The sequence below is a fragment of the Thamnophis sirtalis genome, unplaced genomic scaffold, assembly GCF_051295495.1.
Source record: "Thamnophis sirtalis isolate CommonGarterSnake01/CBP01778 unplaced genomic scaffold, rThaSir2_p1.2 scaffold_3, whole genome shotgun sequence".
In the NCBI taxonomy this organism is placed as follows: Eukaryota; Metazoa; Chordata; class Lepidosauria; order Squamata; family Natricidae; genus Thamnophis; species Thamnophis sirtalis.
The window spans coordinates 141981557-142002638 of NW_028261383.1; the positions used below are offsets into that span (position 1 = coordinate 141981557).

The following is a 21082-nucleotide window of genomic DNA, read 5'->3' on the forward strand; positions in this document are numbered from 1 at the left end:
AGCGGGAGGGTCTTCCTTGCCTTCTTTTGCCATCAACTGTTCAAGAGACTACAAAGAACGAACTGGAGATTTGAAGATGTCACGGATCTGGTTCCTATGGGCTGCTGTTTGGGCTCTCCTGGTTACTACCTCAGCTCAACGCAGTAAGTAGAACTCCGTTTTCTCGTAGAGATCAGGTTTATTTCACCCACAGAAGTTTGCCCCACCATAAACTATAATCTTGTGTGCCAGCTTATTTCCAAAAATCAGACTGAGCTACACCTCAACTCTGCTGTCAGGAAACCCCTTGAGTAGTATCTATTAATTTCACTTATGCACAAGGCATGATCTTAATATTCTCTGTGTTGGACTGTTCAAAAATATTCAGAGCTCAAGATTTAATAGCTGTCCCTTTACTGTGTTGTCATCAGCATCACAAGGTAAGTTCAGGTATATTAGCCCAGGAATCAAAGGAACACAAATCCTTATGGCACAGTTAGACCTTTAGAGGCATTTTATTTTATACACACACACACACACACACACACACACACACACACACCACACACACACACACACACATATACACACATATACATATATATGCGTGCGTGCGTGCACAGATGCCTTATTTTTTTGCATGCAAAATCAAGATGTCCATTGTTTTTCAAGCTTTCCTTTTTAACAAAAAATATTCTCAGGAAAATATGATTGTAGATGAAATTAAATTAGATGAAATAAGATTTGTTTTAAATAATATATATTACATGCACACACAATTCATGTGCGTCCATGGATCAAACTAGATTTGATTCCTTTCACAGGTGCTAATGTATGAATGGCAATGGTAGATTTTGCTGAAGGAACAGTGAGCAAATACTACACGCTGTGAGGGGCAATTAATGGAGAATCCAAGCCGATTCCTTGGGACATAGATCTAACCTAGAAAATAGTTTTAATTTAGAGGGCAACTTTGCAGAGAAAACCATCGGCATCAAAAGAAAGACTAATTTGTTCTTGTTTTAAAATTTGGATCAATTCTACAATATTCAAAATTCTTATAAAAATGTTTTTAGGGAGTAGTTCACCTCTACCCAGCTCATTACGGTGTGAGAAAAATAATGATGCTTATTTGCCACTCCAAAGCTGTCCTGGAACTTGGTTTAATTTAATAAGTTATGTTACACATACTCATTCATGCATACATATACACATAACTCTTGCAAAGCCAAACCTCGTGGTGATCTGGATTTTTGTCTAGGCAGACAAGACTCACTAATCCTCTTTTGTTAGTGCTTGTGGCTTGGGCTATGGAATGTGTGTGCCTAACTTGCCAAAGACTGATGGTGGAGAGTCTCACCCTGCTTGGTCAGATCCAATTCTTAGTCACCCCGATTGCGTTGAAGTGGGTATGTGGGAGGAACCTCCATTTCAAATCTTAACAGCCTTTTAATGTTCAGCTATTAGTTGTGGTTGTGTATCCTTTGTTCTTTGTGAGTGCTCCCTTTCTTTCCTCAGGGAACTTTCCAGACATGGGTCTTTCATAGCAATTTCATTAAGAATTGGCACGAGCTAGCATTTAGTAGGCATGAGTCTGAGAAGAATGAGGAAAAGGGCCACCGTTTCGTATTAGAACATATATTTTACATGCAGCAAATCCCAAATTCAGTTCATTCCATGATATTTCCAAGTAAATATTTTTTTAATTTTTAATTTTCTAAGTGGCTTACTGTTGCTGTCTTTAAGGATTTTTTTTTGACTTTCAAATCTAGTTTTAGTCCTAAAATTTCCTGGTGATCTTGCATTCAAGTACTGCTTAGGTATGACCTTGCCTATCTCTCATGACTGAAGAAGATCAAACAGATGTTGCTGCCAGGTGAAACATCTTCAGAGAGATGGACAAACATTCTTCATGAATCCTGGGGAGAAATTTTCTGACCGTGAGAGCAATCAACCCATGGAGCAGAAGTTGCCTTCAGAAGTGGTGGGAGTTTCATCACTGGAGGCTTTCAAGAAGAGACTGGACTGCCATCTATCAGAAATGGTGTAGGGTCTCCTGCTTGGGCGGGGGGTTGGACTAAATGACCTACAAGGTCCCTTCCAACTCCCTTAACCTGTATCTGTATCTATATCTGAATTTGCCTTGCCCAACCTGATACTTTCCAGATCTGATAAACCTCCTCAACCCCAATAATACCCAGCCAAAACTGAAGTACAGCCCCTCTCAGCAGGTAGGGAAGATCAGTGTAGGCATTGCTAAATGAAATGGCTGAATAGGTGTGAGGCAGCTTCTCATTTAATCTGGGATTGTTTTTGCAGTGAGTTCTCTCCATTGTTTCCTTTTTTACCAGGAAAAGTCAGGAGAACTGAAAGGGAAGTGGGAATTTTGTTTTGCTTGTTTTAAAGAGAAGTGTCTTGGAGCAGCCTGTGTAACTAATGGTAAAAACCTGGGAAACCAACCCATCTTCTCACATTTAGCAAATGTGATTTCCCCCCCCCCCCATTTCACATTGTAGTTTCCTATGTACGTCCTCTGCTTCCCACAGGTAGTTTGGAACACCCTTCTCTAGGCTCTCTCTCTCTCCCCACTGCCAGTGATGTGGCTAGATACTAAAGACTTTCTTTTATTCCGCTATAGGTGCAGGCAGCATGTGACCGATCAGCCCACCCTAATGCTGGGGGGGCTCATATCACATGGGCCTTGGCGGCCTCTATTCAAGCTCTTTCATGTGACTCTCAGCTGAGGCAGGCCTGTATAGCCACTGTGTAGTAAGGAAGGTCAGCCACTACAGGTCTAAAGCTTGTCTAACCACTTCTCTGTCCCATTTCCTCCTTCGAATAGAGGCTGATTCATACAACCACAGGGTCAAGAGCAGCTTCCTTTAGGTGATATGTCTGTGGAGATTCTCAGTCATCCAGGTCACGGTTGTCTCAAAGGTGCTTTTTCAAGAGGCAACTGGACTTTCCGTTTTTTTTTCTTTGAAGAGGTTTCGCTTCTCATCCAAGAAGCTTCTTCAGCTCTTACTGGATGGACCCATTCCCCACCATCCAGTCAGAGCTGAAGAAGCTTCTTGGATGAGAAGGGAAACATCTTCAAAGAAAAACAAGAAAGCCCAGTTGCCTCTTGTAAAAGCACCTTTGGGACATTAAGGTGATATGGGTGTGGCACTACACAGCTCTCAATTCTTGCATGCTGCCCCAGAAGCCTTCCAAAAATTGCCTTCAAATTATTTTTTATTTATTTATCAAGTTTTGGTACCATCCATCTCATTCTCAGAGTTACAGAAGAAGGAGGCTATTTAGGAGATTTAAATGTATTAAAATTAATATCAATTAAGCAGATATTGTTGTTGCTATGTCCTACTGGAGGATATTCCTTGACCAAACTATTCAAAAGCCAACTAGGTTTGCACATGCTACCTTTGCTGCTGCTCTTATTTTTTAAATAATAACTTTGTTAAGTTTTAACATTATACATTAAAATACCAACTAACATAAAAGGGAAAGGGAATGACAAAACAAAAAGTGACAAAAACATCAAACAAATACTGGTACAACAAAAGTGATCTCCAACTTTCTTTTACTACAGGGGTATTAACAATACAGCAATCTTAGTTTAATGAGAAAACACCATATATTATACCTTAAAATACTCATAAGTCTATATGCTAAAAATCAACAATCATTAAATGCTCATCTCTTAATTTTATATAAACGATAGTAAGTTATCAAATATAAATAACCTTGTATTTAAAAAGCTGCAATATTTCTTTAGTCAAGTCCGTTCTCATTGTCAGAACCCAAAAGCAAAAGCTGATTTTTTTTGTCTTTATCCTATAAGAAATCTATCAAAGGCCTCTTGGTTGCATGAAATTTAACTGAAATTTTATTGTCTCGGAGCAAAGCAGTCAATTTTTTTTGCCATACCAGCTAGCTCCTCTAACCCCACTATGCCGATGTTTAAGATAAGAGACCCTTGGTCGTATAGTGTTACTTTCTGGTGCTATTTTAGGTCACTTTTCTTCTTTAAGTGAAAAATATGGAAAACCGTAAAATAATGTGACAAATATTACAGCTGAAGATTGGTTCTATGTGTCTTACCCTGTGTCTTTAGTATCAGACACTAAAATAAAGACTGTAGCATTCCAGAAATGACTTTGCACGTTTTGGGGAGAACCCAGCATATTCAAGGACCTTCACATCTGGGCAGGCTCAGCATGAGAAGGGAAGGAGGGCGGCTCAAGATGGCCAGAAAGAAATTAATCAACAAGCAGAACATCCCTTTGCTGTCCATCCAGCTTTAATCAGGCCATAAAAATATATTTTGCTCAACTATAATCCATTTACGTAAACATTCACTTATGTTCATTCACTTATTCAGAAGCAGGCTTTGGCAGAATCAAGGTAATATATGGTTGCTATACATCCAGCAATGAATGATACAAGTGACTTTAATAGAGTTAATGTTATTATACCATTGGCTCCTAACTTTATCTCTGACATATTAGAAATTATGTGGTGGCAAAAAGCAGGAGTATTTCTGGGAGACGAGGGCTGCCAAAAAAATTCCAAAAGGCATGTCAGGTACAAAGGTTGTGGCCGGCATTGCTGCTGGTTTGCTTATAGGCACACTTTGCACATGCGCAGTGGATGTGTGCTGTGCGTACATGCACAGTTCAATGGAAATTGTTTTGTGTGTGTGCAGAACTCCCCCCCAAAAAAGATGACCAGTTCTGAGGCGTGGCCAGCCTGGGTCACTGCCAGTTCGGCGACCCAGGCCAGCATACCACTACCATTTTGGCTGAACTGGGCCAAACCGTTAGGAACCCACCTCTGATCAGGAGTATACGTTAAGTTGCAGTTCAGAAGGTTTATTGCTTAAGCCAATACATGAGAATCTAGTCAACTAAAATTCAGTACTAAAGGTCAATGGAATTCAAGAGGGATTAGACTGTTTGTGGGAAGGTAACGACTCTAGGCTGATGACTCATTTAACTCTGCCCCCCAGCTTTGGCTGTTCTTCTCTTACCAGGACCATTGCAATTATGCATTTAAAGTCTGCCTCTTTTTCTATATGTTAGATGGGTGTTTCAACTGCATGGCTGTGTCTGCCCTCTGGACGTTTTTGACCAGTGCTTCTCCCCCACCCCCAGTGAATGCCCCCAGGATTAAAACAGATTTCTTTCTTCTAGGGTTCAGTGGCCGGAACAACAGATGGGGGAAAAACGGGAGCCGGAGATACTCTGCGTACAAGACGTGGAACTCCAGTCTTTACCCCCGGTGGAGAGAAGGAGATGCCAGGCAGGGAAATTGCTGGCGAGGTACGAGATAAGTTTGAAGCAAGGACAGTAGGACTGAACAAGAAGGGGAAACAATTAGTTGAGGTTTCTAGGCCTCAGTGTTGGTGGTTAGGGTGACCATGAACTCAACTTGCAGTCCTTTTTGAAAAGACTATCAAAGGCTCATCTTTGGGGTGGAAGCCTTTTCTGCCTGGCCTAAGTTCCACTTAACCATTAAAAACTGTTTGACAGCTTCTTTGCATCTGGATAGCAGTCTGTCACTTGGTCACCCAATCACCGGCATCCTTGTTGAAATGTACTGTGTCTTTGTTTGCAGTTATCCTCTCCTTTTCTAAATGTGCTTCTGTGGGGTCCTTGAGAACAAACCCCACTTCCTTCCAGCATTGATGATGTTGCCTAGTTGGGTAATGCAACATCTAAGCAAACAAACAAACAAACGACCTCCCCAACCAAGTTCAGAGAGCACCAAGGAGCCCACAGTTCATCCCTGAGCTACAAATATTCTCCTCTATTGAAATGTGCTTATGTTCTTTTAAGTTGTTACTAACACACTTTTTGCAAGCCCGTGCCCTCTTTTATCCTCGATAGCAGAGATATGGAAGTGCAGTGCCAGCTGTGGTATAGGTCAGAAACTTTGGACACTTTTTCCCCCTCTTTCTAGGTGGCAATGTCACATTTGATATCGGCAATGATGCCCCAACTTTAACAAGTGCCAAAGTCACGTTCAGGATTGCTTTGCGCTTTCCCAGCAATCAAACCGCGCTGCCAGATGGACGGGTAGTGTGGAGCCAGAACTGCATCATAAATGGTAAGCCACACCCATTGAAATGGGATGTTCCTGTAGGAAAACTGCGATTTCAACTGAGGCCTTTTGGAGAATTATTGACCACTAGCCGATAACCTGGTGTTACTCGGCTATTTATTTATGAAAATAAATGTCCGGACCAAACGTAATTTCTAATGTTGGTTAGAACATTAGAGGGAGCCCCCTTGTGGAGTACTGTGAAGCCGTTATCATGGCAATTCCACTGCACTGTACACTAGAAGCTATTTTATGGCAGTACAATAGAAGCCATTTTAAGGCACAACAGGTTGTATCTTAACAGAATACACATCCCTGTGGGATTTTAGGTGTATCTTGCCCCCACAATATTTGTTTCCAGAGTAATCTGTGTACCAGGTTTGGTTGAAATTGCTCAAGGTGTTCCAGAGTTATGCTGGAATACACACACACTCACACATACACACGCACAAACACATATTCATTTCTCTATTTTATTATCTTATGCAGGCACCCATATGAGAAAAGGGGACCCTGTTTACCCAGACCAGGAGGATGATGCTTCTGATTATGTGTTTCCTGATGGACAACCCTTCTCCCCAAGCAATCGCCGGCCTGGCAAGTTTGTCTTTGTTTGGCAGACATGGGGTAAGTTGCTGCTTGGACACTTCGTGGTGGTGGTGGGTAGTCCCATGCATTTCAGTCCTTTCCTTCTTCATTACAGGTAATCCTCGACTTACGACCACAATTGAGCCCAAACATTTTGTTGCTAAACAAGATAGTTGTTAAGTGAGTTTTGACCCGTTTTACGACCTTGTTAAGTGACTCACTGCAATTGTTAAATTAGTAACACAGAAGTTAAGTAAATCTGGCCTCCCCGTTGATTTTGTTTCTCAGAAAATTGCAAAAAGTGATCACATGACCCCGGGACACTGCAGCCATGATAAATATGAATCAGTTGCCAAGCCCCTGAATTTTGATTGTGTGACCATGGGCATGTTGTCATAGTCATGTGAAAAACAGTCTTAGATCACATTTTTCAGTGTTTTTGTGACTTTGGATAGTCACTATACCAATGGTTATAAGTCAAGGACTACCTATATTCCAGCCTAGCAACTTATACAGTGTCTGACTCCAGTGTATACAATGTATACAGAGTCGGATTCCATACATTGCACTAAACCATAAGGTGGTTTGTGTTTGACTCATTATAAATGTTTGTTTACATTTCTTCAAAATATTTTTATACTGCCTGTCATGTTAATGACATTTGGGCGGGGAACATCAACAGTATGCATGAGTGGAAATAAAAGTAGGCAAATCAGAAAGCAAAATAAAATAGGTCACAGGTGAGTTTGTTAACCTGCAGTTAGCAGTTTTCAGGGAAGCGCTGTTTTGTGGAGAAAAGCAGCTCAGGAAGAAATGAGTTGTTTAAGCAATCTCTGCTCTGTCAGAGGGCAAAAAAGAAAAAAAAATAGGTTGCCATAGAAGAGAATTTTATCAGAATGAAAAGCAGCAACTAGTGACTTTTGCAGCATCTCTCCCTCCCTCCCTCCCCCCCTCTCTCACCCACACTTACTTAGTGATCATTTCACTTAGTCACCAAGTGGTCAAAACCAATTGCATTAAATGATGACCATCTGTATTTGCATGATTTAGCTTTGAGATACGAGTTTCATTACAAAATTAGTATGATTAGGAGTGTTTCTTTTCTGGACAGATGTAGATGATAGATAGATAGACAGACAGAGATGATAGATAGATAGATAGATAGATAGATAGATAGATAGATAGATAGATAGATAGATAGATAGATAGATAGATAGATAGATAGATAGATGATAGTCATAGATAGATAGATAGATAGATAGATAGATAGATAGATAGATAGATAGATAGATAGATAGATAGAGGTAGAGATAGATAGATAGATAGATAGAGAGAGAGAGAGAGAGAGAGAGAGAAATAGATAGACCGATGATAGTCATAGATAGATAGATGAAAGTTAGATAGATATGGATGGATTGATAGGTTGATATAGATGGATGGATGGATGGATGGATGGACGGACGGACGGACGGACGGGCGGGCGGGCGGGCGGGCGGGCGGGCAGGCAGGCAGGCAGGCAGGCAGACAGACAGACAGGCAGGCAGACAGGCAGACAGACATAGAGGAGGAAGGCAGTTTCCCTTCCCAACTTAGGAAGTGTTATGCCTACTATCTTCAGCCCTGGCATTTCTCCCATATTCTTTTTCTTCCTGCAGGGCAATACTGGCAAGTGGTAGATGGTCCCACCTCCTCACTGACCATTGAAACAGCCGATATTGCTTTAGGCTCCTATACCATGAATGTGGCAGTCTATCATTACCGGGGACGGGAGAAATTCATCCCTATTGGTGGTGCCTCAACCCAGTTTAGCATCACGGGTAAATATTAATGGACTTGGCTGGGGACAATGCTTGATAAATCTAGGAATTATGTGACATTGTCTCCTGCCTTCTGCATGCAACCATTTAAAAGATATCCAAAGGTTCCATAATAAAAGTTAGAAAGGCTAGGTTGCTTTGTACACTAATTCCAGCTTTTTTTTTTAATTAACAAAACGAATCTGCTGGACTGATAACAAGGCAGTTACAATAATTGTGGAGTAACCAAATTGGATTCCTGAGAGGAATGGAATAAATTTGTTCCAAAAAAAGCTGCTGCACTGATGATAGCACTTAGCACTTAGACTTATATACCGCTTTTCACTGCTTTACAGCTCTCTCTAAGGGGTTTACAGAGTCAGCCGAATATCACCCCCAACAATCTGGGTTCTCATTTTACCCACCTCGGAAGAATGGAAGGCTGAGTCAACCTTGAGCTTGGTGGAATTCGATCTGCCAAATTGCAGGCAGACGGCAGTCATCATAAGTAGCCTGCAGTACTGCATTCTAACCACTGCACCACCAAGGCTCTAATGTTACCTTGTTTGATAGTGAAACATTTGCAAGAAAACAACCAAGCTCGGAAAGCACCAAGGACCCCACAAGTTGCTCATTCTCTCCAAATAAAGTTTCCATGTTGATTCCACTGTTGATTTTCTGCTTCCTTTCCCAGACCAGATCCCATTCCAAGTGAACATTGCGCAACTTCTTGATACCGATGGGACAGATAGTCGTTTTGTGCGAAACCGAGCCATCTCCTTTGCTGTGCAGCTCCATGACCCTAGTCAATACCTCCATGATGCCGACATCTCCTACTCCTGGGATTTTGGTGACCAGAGTGGGATTCTGATTTCTCGATCGACCATGGTCACTCACACCTACCTTTCCGCTGGTACCTTCAGTCCTCGCGTGGTGCTTCAGGCTGCCATTCCCGTGGCTTCATGTGGAGGCAGTACTTCAGAAGACCCATTCATCATGCCTACCACCCTCATGCCTACCACCCTCATGCCTACCACCGCCCCGAGTGGAACTACGGTTCAAGCTTCCAGTGTGTTTTCCACTATAAATAGCATCACTGGGGCAAGCACTGAAGAGGCTGTGACCTCTGGTAAGGACTCATCTGCTTAGCTGATTTTAGCCAATATTCCATCTATTTCAAACTCAGGTTTCTACCAAGACTAAATGTACTTTTCAAATAAATTGGGATATAGCTAAGGAGTTGGCATAAATTCGTTTTGTGTCTAGAATGAATGTTCAGGTCCAGGGTAGAAGCGTTAAGAGTTTTTAACAGGAAGTTAAAAATGTTTTACTATAGCAGTAGAAAATTGAACAATGTTTTTCAACTTCTTTTAGAAAAAAAAATGGGATGTGAAGGGGTCCCCAGTCAATTAGCTAAAAGACAATTTTCTATTTTTCTAATCTTCAAAACCATTAAAAACTCTTTTATATGATGTAATCTCACTCTCATTTCACACCGGGAGATGAGCCCAAACAAAGATGTAGAAGTTGAGGGGATGTTTGTTGGTTTTTTGTTTTGCTGCCAATCTCACTATCAAGTGCCTCTGGGCACCTTATAATGTCGTAAATAGAAGAATAAAACAATTAGAAGGTAAAAATGTTTTTTTAAGTTGTGCATTAACAGTTAAAGCATTAACAACAAACAGGATAAAAAGGACCAATAGATAAATGAGGTGGAGGTGGGATTCCTCAGAATCCTTTCCAAGGGCAGCTGAGATTTGAAGAAGCTTCTTAAAGTAAATAAGAAAACCTGGAAATACTAAATGTTCCTGAGGTGAAAAAGAGTTCTGAGTTTATTCTGCTCCTAGACTTCTTCCAAAGTTGGATAATTTCTCACTTTGATCACACTAGAACACTATTCAAGTATTTTCATAACAAGAATGTGAACACCTGAAGCATTTATATCAGGGGTGTCCAACCTTAGCAACTTTAAGACCTGTGGACTTCAACTCCCAGAATTCCCTAGACAGCCATGTTTAGTTGAAGTCCACAAGTCTTAAAGTTACCAAAGTGGGACACCCTGATCTATATTCTGGTTTTAAAATCTTGAATCCACAAAAGAGCTTCTGAATTTTCTTTGGAGTACCATATTTTTCGGAGTATAAGACACACCATGGTTTTTAAGAGGTAGATTTTTTAAAAAAGGTTTTGCACTCTGCAGGCCTCCCAAACCCTCTGCATGCCTTGCTTTTTGCAAAAAAAGGGGGGGGCATGCAGAGCTTTGCGAGGCTTGTAGAGTGCTCCTGGGGACTGGGGGGGGCAAAAATGGCCCGTTTTTTTGCTTTTCTTTGCCCTCCCCAGCCCTCAGGAGCACTTTGCAGGCCCCCCAAACCCTCTGCACGTCCATTTTTGCAAAGCGGGGTGGTGGTGGTAGGCCAAAAATGCTGTATTCAGTGTATAAGATGCACCCAGATTTTCACCCTCTTTTGAGGGAAAAAGGTGCATCTTATACTCCAAATAATACGGTGTATATATTTTCCTAGACAAAAACTATCCTTGATACTCCATATTCTGGGTGACACTCATATTCCTTATTAGCCTTTGCTGATCTACTTGTATTGGATTCCCATGAGCCTACATAAATCGCAGCCTGACAGAACTTGAGAACATCCATTTGGGAAAGGTTATTCCAGGTTCATGAAGCAATCCTATTGCCCAGCTTATGCCGTCAACAACCAGCCTATGCTAAACTGAACAGGAAGATTTATATAAAATAATAAAACGCAGGGTTGATGCCAGCCCTTAATGGAACATGTTATTAATTATAGCAGAAGAATTGGGTCTTCTAGTAGGTTGCAACTATCCTGTAGAAATTAAGTTTTGTACCTTTCCTGCATAACCTCTCATTCTGTTTATTATCTAACCCATCTATCTTTTGCAACTTTAGTCCCAGCTTCTGCGACTTCAGTCCTTTCCACTGTGTCGCCAGCAGTAACCGAAGAGGCAACATCTGTAGCCACAGTTCCTGCCACAAACATCAGTGCTGCACCTGAAGAAACAGATTTGGCGGCTGCTTCTGTGGAACCTGCAATTGTTGTATCCTCTGATGCCACTGAAGACAGTACAGGCACTGAGGGTGTGACTATTGCCATGTCTGCATCTCCCCCAAATACCACGGCATCTACCGCAGCATCTGAATCTCTACCAGACTCTGTGACTCCAGGTTCTTCATCCACAATAGCACCTGAGAATGACACAGGCACACCAGAACCCACTGTTTTGTCCCCCGTTGCATCTACAACTATCCTTTCAGGTATTTGAAAAGACTTTTTATCACAACTAGTGTCTCTGGCAGAAGGTAGGCCTGGCAAGATGTTCCTTGTGCCTCTGAGAATAGCCTGCTGTTTTTGGCTGTGCTTTCTTTCTTCATCTGCATGTGAAGGGTAGAGTTATAGAACAAAGAAAGAATCTCAGTTGGGGCTCATTATAGGAAGTATTAGAAGCCAAGAACGGAAAACTATTTGTAGGGAAAAGTATGATGGGTGAATGATCTAAATCAGGGGTGTCAAACTCAAGACCTGCGGGCTGGATCTGGCCTGGGGGTGCTTAGATATGGCCCCTGGCTCTGTCCTGGAAACAGTGGACCAGCCTGCGGTGCTTCTGCCAGCGAAAACGGAGCTCAGGAGGGCCGTGCATGGCCCTCCCGAGCTTGTTTTCAGCAGCAACAGCCTCCTGCAACCCTCTACCAGCGAAAAGAGAGCTTGGGAGGGCCGTGTGCTCCATTTGCACTGGCAGAGCCCTCTGGGCCACCATAGGTGTTCCTGAAACAAGTGACGTTGAACTGGCCATGGCCACCCTGGTGATGCACCCCCTGGTCCCCTCTGAGAACAAACAGAACTCTGAAGCGGCCCTCAATGAAACTGAGTTTGACACCCCTGATCTAAATCAATTGGGGGAACAGTAGACCATCTGAAACTTGCCCGGATTAATTATTGTTTATGATTGATTAAAACTATAATTTTAGGGCAGTTCTAGAGGAGAGATGAGGCCCTCCACTTACTGCTCAGAATATTGCTTGCTGCTGGATAGCGTTACCAGGATTTGTGCTTCAGAAACATTTGAGGGACATGAGGTTTTCCACCCATATGCAGAAAGCATATGTAATGGAAAGAAGGAATGACCCTTGAGGATCAAGAAGAGTCACTATCAAGACAATGATCAGATAAAAGAAAACCGAGTCCAGGCCAGAATTGTAATCCAAGGAAACATCTCAACAAGATAAAGGGAGGGAGAGGAGAAGCACTTTCAGACTTCCAACATTCTGTTTCTATGAGCTTATAGTAAAAACAGTATTAGCCTGCATGACTTTGCTCTCCTAGGCTGGACTGTTTTGAAGGGCTGACATCATGCTAGTGTTCCTTTTCTTGAATGTCGGACAATTACCCTCCTCAATTTGATCCCATCGAATGCTAGGACAGTTTATTGAAACTGTAATATCTCTGAAACCATCAATTTTGTGATGAATCCAGATGTTTCATCAGAATGGAAAAAATTGTCATAAGCACCACCACTTGCATATATATCTGTGACATTATGAATACACAGACAGACAAAAGGGACAGACTTTGTCAGGACAAATATTTCATGTTTCTCCCCCATCCTTATGCCTTAGCAACAATTGCCTATTCTAATCAGTTATTGTATTCCTGTTGCTTATCCTAAACAGGAGAAGGCGACCTAGTATTCTCTAGATGTTTAATTTCGATTGCCATCAGCACCGGGCCAGAGACAGTGGTAAGGGTTGTCAGAAGTTGTGGCCCAAAACATCTAGAAAGCATTAGTTCATTGAATTTCAGAGGCAGTCCATTAAATTTATGGCTATCCCTTCCAGCAAATACTATTTTTGAGATGGAGACAATCTGACGCTAAGGGGCAATACTAATAAAGCTTTATCCATGAATATTGTAATACATTGCCAGTATTTTTCCACCAATAGATAACTCTGAAGATACAGCAGCCATCAACCCAGAGGATTCGGTTATGCCTGACACAGGAACAGTTGCAGGAGATGTGGTCCAGCTCCTGGTGAAACGCCAGGCACCCACTGGATGCCTCCTCTATCGTTATGGAACCTTTGCCACTAATCTGGACATCATCCGTAAGTGTAGGGAATGATGGGTAAAAGGAACCATTAAGCACCCACACCAATTGGGCATCATTAGACAAGGAGGATGAACCTAAACCACACACAGTGCCATCTAGCCTTAGAAGGTGACAGAATCATGTGATCACTGTAAGGCAGCCTACCCCAATCCAATCGTTGCCACATATTAAGTTCAAAGCTAGCAGAGAATTGTGGTCAGAGCACATTTAGAAAGTAAGAATAATATGACATGTCTGGGGATTAAAAGTTACACAAAGTGTTCCATGAAAGTTAAAATGTCCATTCCACACTCTGTTTTCCAAATCTAAAAGCAGGTCCATTTTGTGCCATCTTTGGTGCTTTCCGAGCTTGGTTGTTTGCCTGTGCACTGCTGGTGTTACTTTGCTAAGTAATAAAACATCTGCAAGCAAATAATCAAGTTCAGAGAGTATCAAGGACTCCACTCAGTTCAATCCTGAGTTCAACTCTTCTATTGGAACCATGTCCTTGTTACTTGAAAAATCAAACATTTCTTCCAATTAACTTTGATTTGTAAAGGCCAGGTTTAAAGGGCCTCCATGCACAGGAACAATTCACAGGGTGAAGGGGGGGATATAGGACCTCTATGCTACATAAACATTTCTGCGTTCTCTTTTATTGCAGAGGGCATAGAGAGTGTGGAAATTGTGCAGGTAGTACCACTGACGCCTGCTGTTGCTGAGAATGCAGTAGATCTCACTGTGACCTGCCAGGGAAGGTAGGTTTCATAGCTGAAAATAATGACTCTGATAGATTCCTACTTTCTTAAAGTGGTGGTTGAAGTATGTGGAAAGAAAGGATATTGGACATCGAGCATCAGGAGCTGTGAAATAAGCCCCTCTCAGAATGGTGGGTGGCGGGAAAGATTTTTGAATAGCAATCTTTGAATAGCATAGCAGTCATGTGGAAATCTTGCCAAAGGAGTGTTCCATATGTATAATTGTGGGAAGGGAAGTGGCCTTTTTTGATGGCTGGACTAATCAATAGCCTTGTTTCACTTGTAGCCTCCCCCAAGAAGTCTGCACCACTGTTTCAGATCCTGATTGTGTAATAATCCAGGAGAGTGTGTGCAATCCTGTTCAGCCAAGCCCAGACTGCCAGCTTGTTTTGCGCCAGGCCTTCAACCAATCTGGCCTCTACTGTGTCAACATCTCACTGGCTGATGCCAACACCTTGGCTGTTGCCAGCACCCAAGTCAGCGTTCAGAGTAAGCCCTATTATTCTATGGTGACCTAAGTCTTCTGTCGAACAATGTTCCTTCTGTTTCTCTTTATGTTATTGGCAGTTTTATTGCACTCCCTCCTTCTAGTATGCTGACAAGCAGAGGCAAAACATAATGGTTGGGTTTACATATCATTCTAAGCCCGTGATGTCAAACCTATGGCACGCGGGCCACAGATGGCACGCAGAGCCCTCTCTGTGGGCATGTGAGTCACCCCCCAGCTCAGCTCCACCCCATGTGTGCGTCCTTCCACCGGCCAGCTGATTTTTGAGCATCTGCCGCACATGAAGGAGACATGCACGCATGCGTGGGGGTTGCACACACATGTGCAGGGGGTGTGGTGCCGCCCCACGGCCTGTTTTTGACTCCAGGAGACTTCGGGGAGGCCTACTAGGCCTAAAACAGGGCATGTGAGGGTCACGTGCATGCACGAGGGGAGCACAAGGGTTGTACACACATGCACGGGGAGGGGCGCATTGCATTATAGGTGTGGGCACGTGTGCATGATTTCGGCACACAAGGAGAAAAGGATTAGCCATCATTGTTCTAAGCCATAGTTAACAACTACAGTGGCTAAATTGACATACATCTAAGCTAAAAACAAATAAATTGTGTTATGGTTTAACATGTTAACCAATTTCTTCCTGGTTTTTTGCTCTTTGTGAAGAAGCATGATAAAGTTGAGGTAGAGTTGTTCACAATAAAGCTTGTTTATTTTTCCATTAGAAATATAGGCCTCTTCTAAAGGAATGGCTTGTCCCATATTTCTAAAAGAACAGCATATAATCCTTATTAAAAGCACCACTAAATATCAATTCCCCTGTTTCTTATAGCAGAAAGGAATCAAGCTTCAGCTCAAATTACATTTGTAGTTGGAGTGTTGCTGGTTATTGCTGCCATGGGAGCTGCCATCTATACGTATCGGTGAGTCTACTCCCATTCATATTTGGGTTGTTCATCATTAGCCAGGAATGAATGTACTGTGTATATATCATATACTAACTTAGGAACTATAGTAGCTACTAACATCTGACTGAAGATAGGACAGTCTGACATTTCCCAACCAAGCACAAGAGCTGCAGGTTAAATCCTAGCCTAATGTTCATATTCTGCTTTGGCTAGGAGATGATGCAAGGGGATCTGTGCTTTTGCTGCTCACCCACAAAAATCAAGTCCTTATGGCATCTGGGATGGATCTGAAATAGCAAGGTGATTAATCTTTGGAGCATGTTAAGTTACTGCATCAGAACAGAGAAAAGAGTATCTGGCTGGACGTTGACCGATAGTGACTCTCCAAGATTGCAAGCAAAGGTTTGCCCTGTAGTTAACAATCCTTGAAGTAGGCATGCCACGGATGCGTTCTGCTCTAAGTACAGACTCCCTTCCCTCTGTTAAATTCTCCATTGTGTTCTTTGACATTTAGGGGCCACAACAGCAGAGATGGAGCAGCTTTACTAGGGCAAAATCAGAGTAACAAGGGCAATTTGCCTAAAGACATAGCAAAGGGGTTAATTTGCTCTGGGAAGCTTCTACACAACAAATATTCCTCCCCAGAATTTCATTAATCGCTCTCGTTGGCTGTCTTTGTTTTTTTTTCAGGGCTTCTTACAGTATCTTGCAATTTGTTCTTTAGGCCTTCTGGGTACAATTTCAACTATAAACTAACCACTCTGAATGGCCAGGTCACTCTTGTCGTATTGTTTATGGCAGGCATTTTGCAGAGTCTACCTGGTGGAGGTCTTTATCCTTCATAGGGCCGTTGAACAGCAGAAGACTAAATCTTTACTGGTTGAGCTCTTCTCTTTTGCCAGACAAAGAATGTTAAGAGTTCTTATTCAATAGAGCAAGCTGAGTAAGGAACATGGAGATGCTTTGGGTGCTCTCAAACATCAATGCGCTCAAGATTGTTACTAATATCTTCCTTGGTTGCAGGCATTTGAGACACATCCCTCTACGGGCCATGAGGTCTGCTGGCACTTCTCCAAGGAACTGGTTTCCTGACCGCACAGCTGTACGCCTCTTCTTTGGCCAGGCGTTTGGCCAGAGGGCCAGTGGGGAGAGCAGCCCCTTGCTCAGTGGCAACGTCATCTAAATGGAAGTCAACAAGTTTGCAACTTGTTTGCAACAAGATTTGCAAACTGAAAACTGAACGCGTTGAGCCCTTACTCAGAAAGGAAATAATGCCCCCTATATTTCCCTTAAGTTGATGCTCTTCTGATGCCAGCTGAGTAAACTCTCAGCCACTTTGAGGTGCCATTGAGTGCCTGCCTGGGTGGGGAGTACAGACAGCACCGAAGGAAGTGTAATCATTTTTAGAGCACTGCAATTGCATTCAGTCCGTGCCATGCTGGTCCTAGGGAGTCAAGACAGCTGTTCGTTTGGCTTTCTGACATACCTCATTGGGTAAAGGAAAAAATCAGCATTGTAGTTTTGGGATTGTTAGTTTCTAAATTAACGTCCTACAACTGGCCAGGTCTTCTAACAAATGATAAGAGAGTTAACCCTGTTCACCAGTTACTGGCCATGTTCTTAAACAACCCCTCAAAAATGGGGCTGCGTTAAAAGTCTGACTCCATTTTATTTTGTATGCCCCATAACTAGATGGGGGTGGGTGGGTGAATCCTGGCAGGAAAGATATGAGAGAGAATAATATCATCTCTATCTTGTCTGCAGCGGCATGATCACCAATCAGCCACTGCAGACTTTTATTTTTTTCCAAAAAGAAAAAAAAAGAAAAAAAAAAGAAAAAGGAACCAGCAGCACAAAGTGACAGAACTCAAGATGAAATGGTTCACATCTGCTTCTAAGACATCCTTAGTAGCATATTGCTGTTATGCATAAGCATTTCCCAGGAAAGAGGCACATTAAGTTTAACCCATGTCATGCAAACCCAGAGAGAACCAACAAGATGCAGGCTGGTATCATTTAAGCCAATGGAGCATCTCTGTATTTTTTTTTTTTAATTTTGTCTGTCCATCTTTTCCTTAAAAAAACACAGTATTTCCTTTATACACCATGAACAAATATATCAAGAGTTTGATGGACTACTTCTCAGTGTGATGTTTGTCTATGCAAAGGGAGCCACTTAGGTGGGGAAGAAGAGCAGTTGTATTGAGACATCCTGTTTGCTAGCCGAAGGATAGTCTAGATGGAATCTGGTTGTAGAAACTGGTCAGTACCAACAGGCCACCTCATAAGGGAATGGATTTCCAGTTGCCTCGTTGATATTGCATTGTGAGCAAGATAACAGCTCCAACTGGATAGTGGTGGCTCCAGGGGACAGAAAGAGGAGGAGAAACAAGACACAAACACACTCTTGGGCAATTCTGGAGGTGGAAATGGAAATGAGGGCGGCTGCATTTCACGAAACAAATTCTACAAAACTTCCTTCAAAAGAAAGGTGCTAGTACCGAGAACAGGAGAAACAACAGGCTGATATAAAGCGAGCATTACTATTTGCAACCACTTTGTACTCTTCAGAGAATAAACTTCAGAGATTCCTTTCAAATTGGATGCCTGGGAAGAGAGTAGTATGAGGCAAGTCAGAGTGGACAAAGGAATCCACAATTTATATGAAAAATAATTCCCAAGTCAGGGCATGGTCTAAGGCCTAAGGCAGTGATGGCGAAACGATGACACGTGTATCAAAGGTGACATGCCATGTTTTGGGTGACACTCCAGGTTCATCAACACCCAACAACTATTCTCTAAAGTACGCCCCATTCTCACAGAGTTTTCTGGGGAACTCTAGGCCATGTGGCACGCACCGTTCCTCAAGGTTTGCACCCATGTTGAGGAATGGCACATGCTGGCCTTTTTGAATGGCAGTGGTGCTGCTACTCAGGCTGAAAGTAAAGGCCTAGGTGGCCAGGCCTCTACTACATACCCCTCCTAAGACGCTACTAAGTGTCTCTGCTCAGGGTGGCCTAGGGAGGAAGGAGAGGGAGGGAGAGGGAGGGAGGGAGAGGGAGGAAGGATAGGGAGGGAGAGGGAGGGAGGGAGAGGGAGGGAGGGAGGGAGGGAGGGAGGGAGAGAGAGAGAGAGAGAGAGAGAGAGAGAGAGAGAGAGAGAGAGAGAGAGAGAGAGAGAGAGAGAGAGAGAGAGAGAGTCAAGTTAAGCACACAACCACTTCCACTCCAAAACAGAATAGTAGTTTGACACAGAGTAATTCAATACGTGAAGGCAAACTGTTATATAGGGATGGACTTTCTTATAAATTCTGAAATTGGGGGAAGGGGCGTTGCAATTAAAATGATATGCGTGGTTTGGTAATCTAAGAGTGGTTTACTAACACTGTATAATCTAAAGCTGGCCTTGCCTTTTCTAAGTACAGATGGACATCTGTATGAGCAGCTACAAGCCACGTGGGAACAATAACCACCAAAAGCAGATTAGCCACGTTGCTGTAGTAATATGAAGACTTTCTGCATGGCCCTATAGCAAAACCTTTGGGAAGAACAAAAACTGACATGGCTATGCAACAAGGCTACTCATCCTGATGAGGAGTTTCTGCTTCATTACATTTGTGTCATTGTCAGCAAAAGAAAATTGGGGTTTATCAAGTTTACTTATTTGTACTTGAGGGTGAGATAAGTGCAAAGGCAAGAAATCTTGTTTCAATTGATAAAAAGTTCTGATTGGGAAGATTTTGGAATGATCAGGGATGATTTGTCCCATCCCAGCCTATTTTATTGTAAGGTGGTTTTGGTTCCTTCCTTTTTGTTATTGAAAACCCCCAAAGCAGTTTGAAACCCCCAGGAATGAGGGGGGGATTACAGCTCTACTTTAAGATGCCAAAAATGTGATATCAGAAAAGTAGACACACTGCATGATGTTATAGGTCAGTAAAATATATTACTTTCTTATGTCCTTATCTCATGCTGCATTACAGCATTCATTTGGCTGTCTGCAAAAATCCCACGTTAATATGAAGTGTTGAAAAATCAGCCAAGCCCCTTCCCCCTGGAAAACCCCTGCTTGTTGTTGTTACAGGGAGGGTGAGGCCAGTATATCCACAAACTGACCAACAACTCAACCATAACACACACACACACACGCCCGAGAACAGAGCATCTAAAAAAATACAGCACTTTTTACAGCCATGGTAGAAATAATTCACCATAGCAACATTTGCTGAAAAAGTTATTATTTGAATTGCTGGGTATGAAACTAATTCTTCAGCAGTGTAAACCAGTGTTTTTCAACCTTGGCAACTTGAAGATGTCTGGACTTCAACTCCCAGAATTCCCCAGCCAGCATTCGCTGGCTGGGGAATTCTGGGAGTTGAAGTCCAGACATCTTCAAGTAGCCAAGGTTGAGAAACACTGGTGTAAACTATGTTGAAGGCTGCCCAAGTTGGCCCACAATGCCCATTTTTGGTATACAAATTATTCCATTTGCTAATTAACCTTTCCTTCATCAGGCATCCTTGACCTGTGATCATTGGTCAAGCTGGTTCTAGGATGTGAAAGCAGTAGACCAACCCATTCAGATGGCTCAAGGCTCATGAGGATTTCTAATCACACTTGTTATTTAATAATAAATAATAAAAAAATATTAAATTCAATAGTTTGCGATTTTGTGAGGGTCCAAGTCCCAACTGGATCAAATTTTTTATAAAACTGTATTACTGTGCAGTCCTAGGCTGTATTAACAGAGGGATAGAATCAAGATCACGTAAAGTGTTAATACCACTTTATAATGCCTTGGTAAAGCCACACTTGGAATACTGCATTCAGTTTTGGTTGCCACGATGTAGAAAAGATGTGGAGACTCTAGAAAGAGTGCAGAGAAGAGCAACAAAGATGATTAGGGGACTGGAGACTAAAACATATGAAGAACGGTTGCTGGAATTGGGTATGTCTAGTTCAATGAAAAGAAGGAGTAGTAGGGGGAAACATGATAGCAGTCTTGTAATATCTCAGGGCCTGCCACAAAGAAGAGGGTGTCAGCCTATTCTCTAAAACACCTGAAGGCAGGACAAAAAGCAATGGATGGAAACTAATCAAGGAGAGGAGCAACCTAGAACTGAGGAGAAATTTCCTGACAGTTAGAACAATTAATCAGTGGAATGACTTCCCTCAGAGGTTTTGGGTGCTTCAAGGCTGTATATGTTAAAGAAGAGATTAGACAACCATTTGCCTGAAGTGGTGTAGGATTTCCTGCCTGAGCAGGGATTGGATTAGAAGACCTCCAAGGTCCCTTCCAACTCTGTTATTCTGTTACTTTCACCAA

General features: G+C 42.4%; 1 protein-coding gene across 2 annotated transcripts; it reads left to right on the forward strand.

Annotated features, from left to right (window-relative positions):
- Nucleotides 1–17895, forward strand: PMEL (premelanosome protein). 2 transcript variants are annotated; one of them, XM_087710271.1, is made up of 12 exons: nt 1–143; nt 5172–5300; nt 5941–6087; nt 6571–6708; nt 8325–8486; nt 9160–9594; nt 11392–11757; nt 13441–13602; nt 14251–14344; nt 14631–14833; nt 15682–15772; nt 16781–17895. In XM_087710271.1, the coding sequence occupies exons 1-12, from the start codon at nt 77–79 to the stop codon at nt 16938–16940; spliced, it is 2154 nt and encodes a 717-aa protein (XP_087566397.1). In that variant the 5' UTR covers nt 1–76; the 3' UTR covers nt 16941–17895. The 2 variants fall into 2 exon arrangements, with proteins under 2 accessions (XP_087566397.1, XP_087566398.1); XM_087710272.1 differs by having other exon boundaries at nt 15685–15772.
- Nucleotides 17896–21082: the final 3187 nt, after the last annotated feature.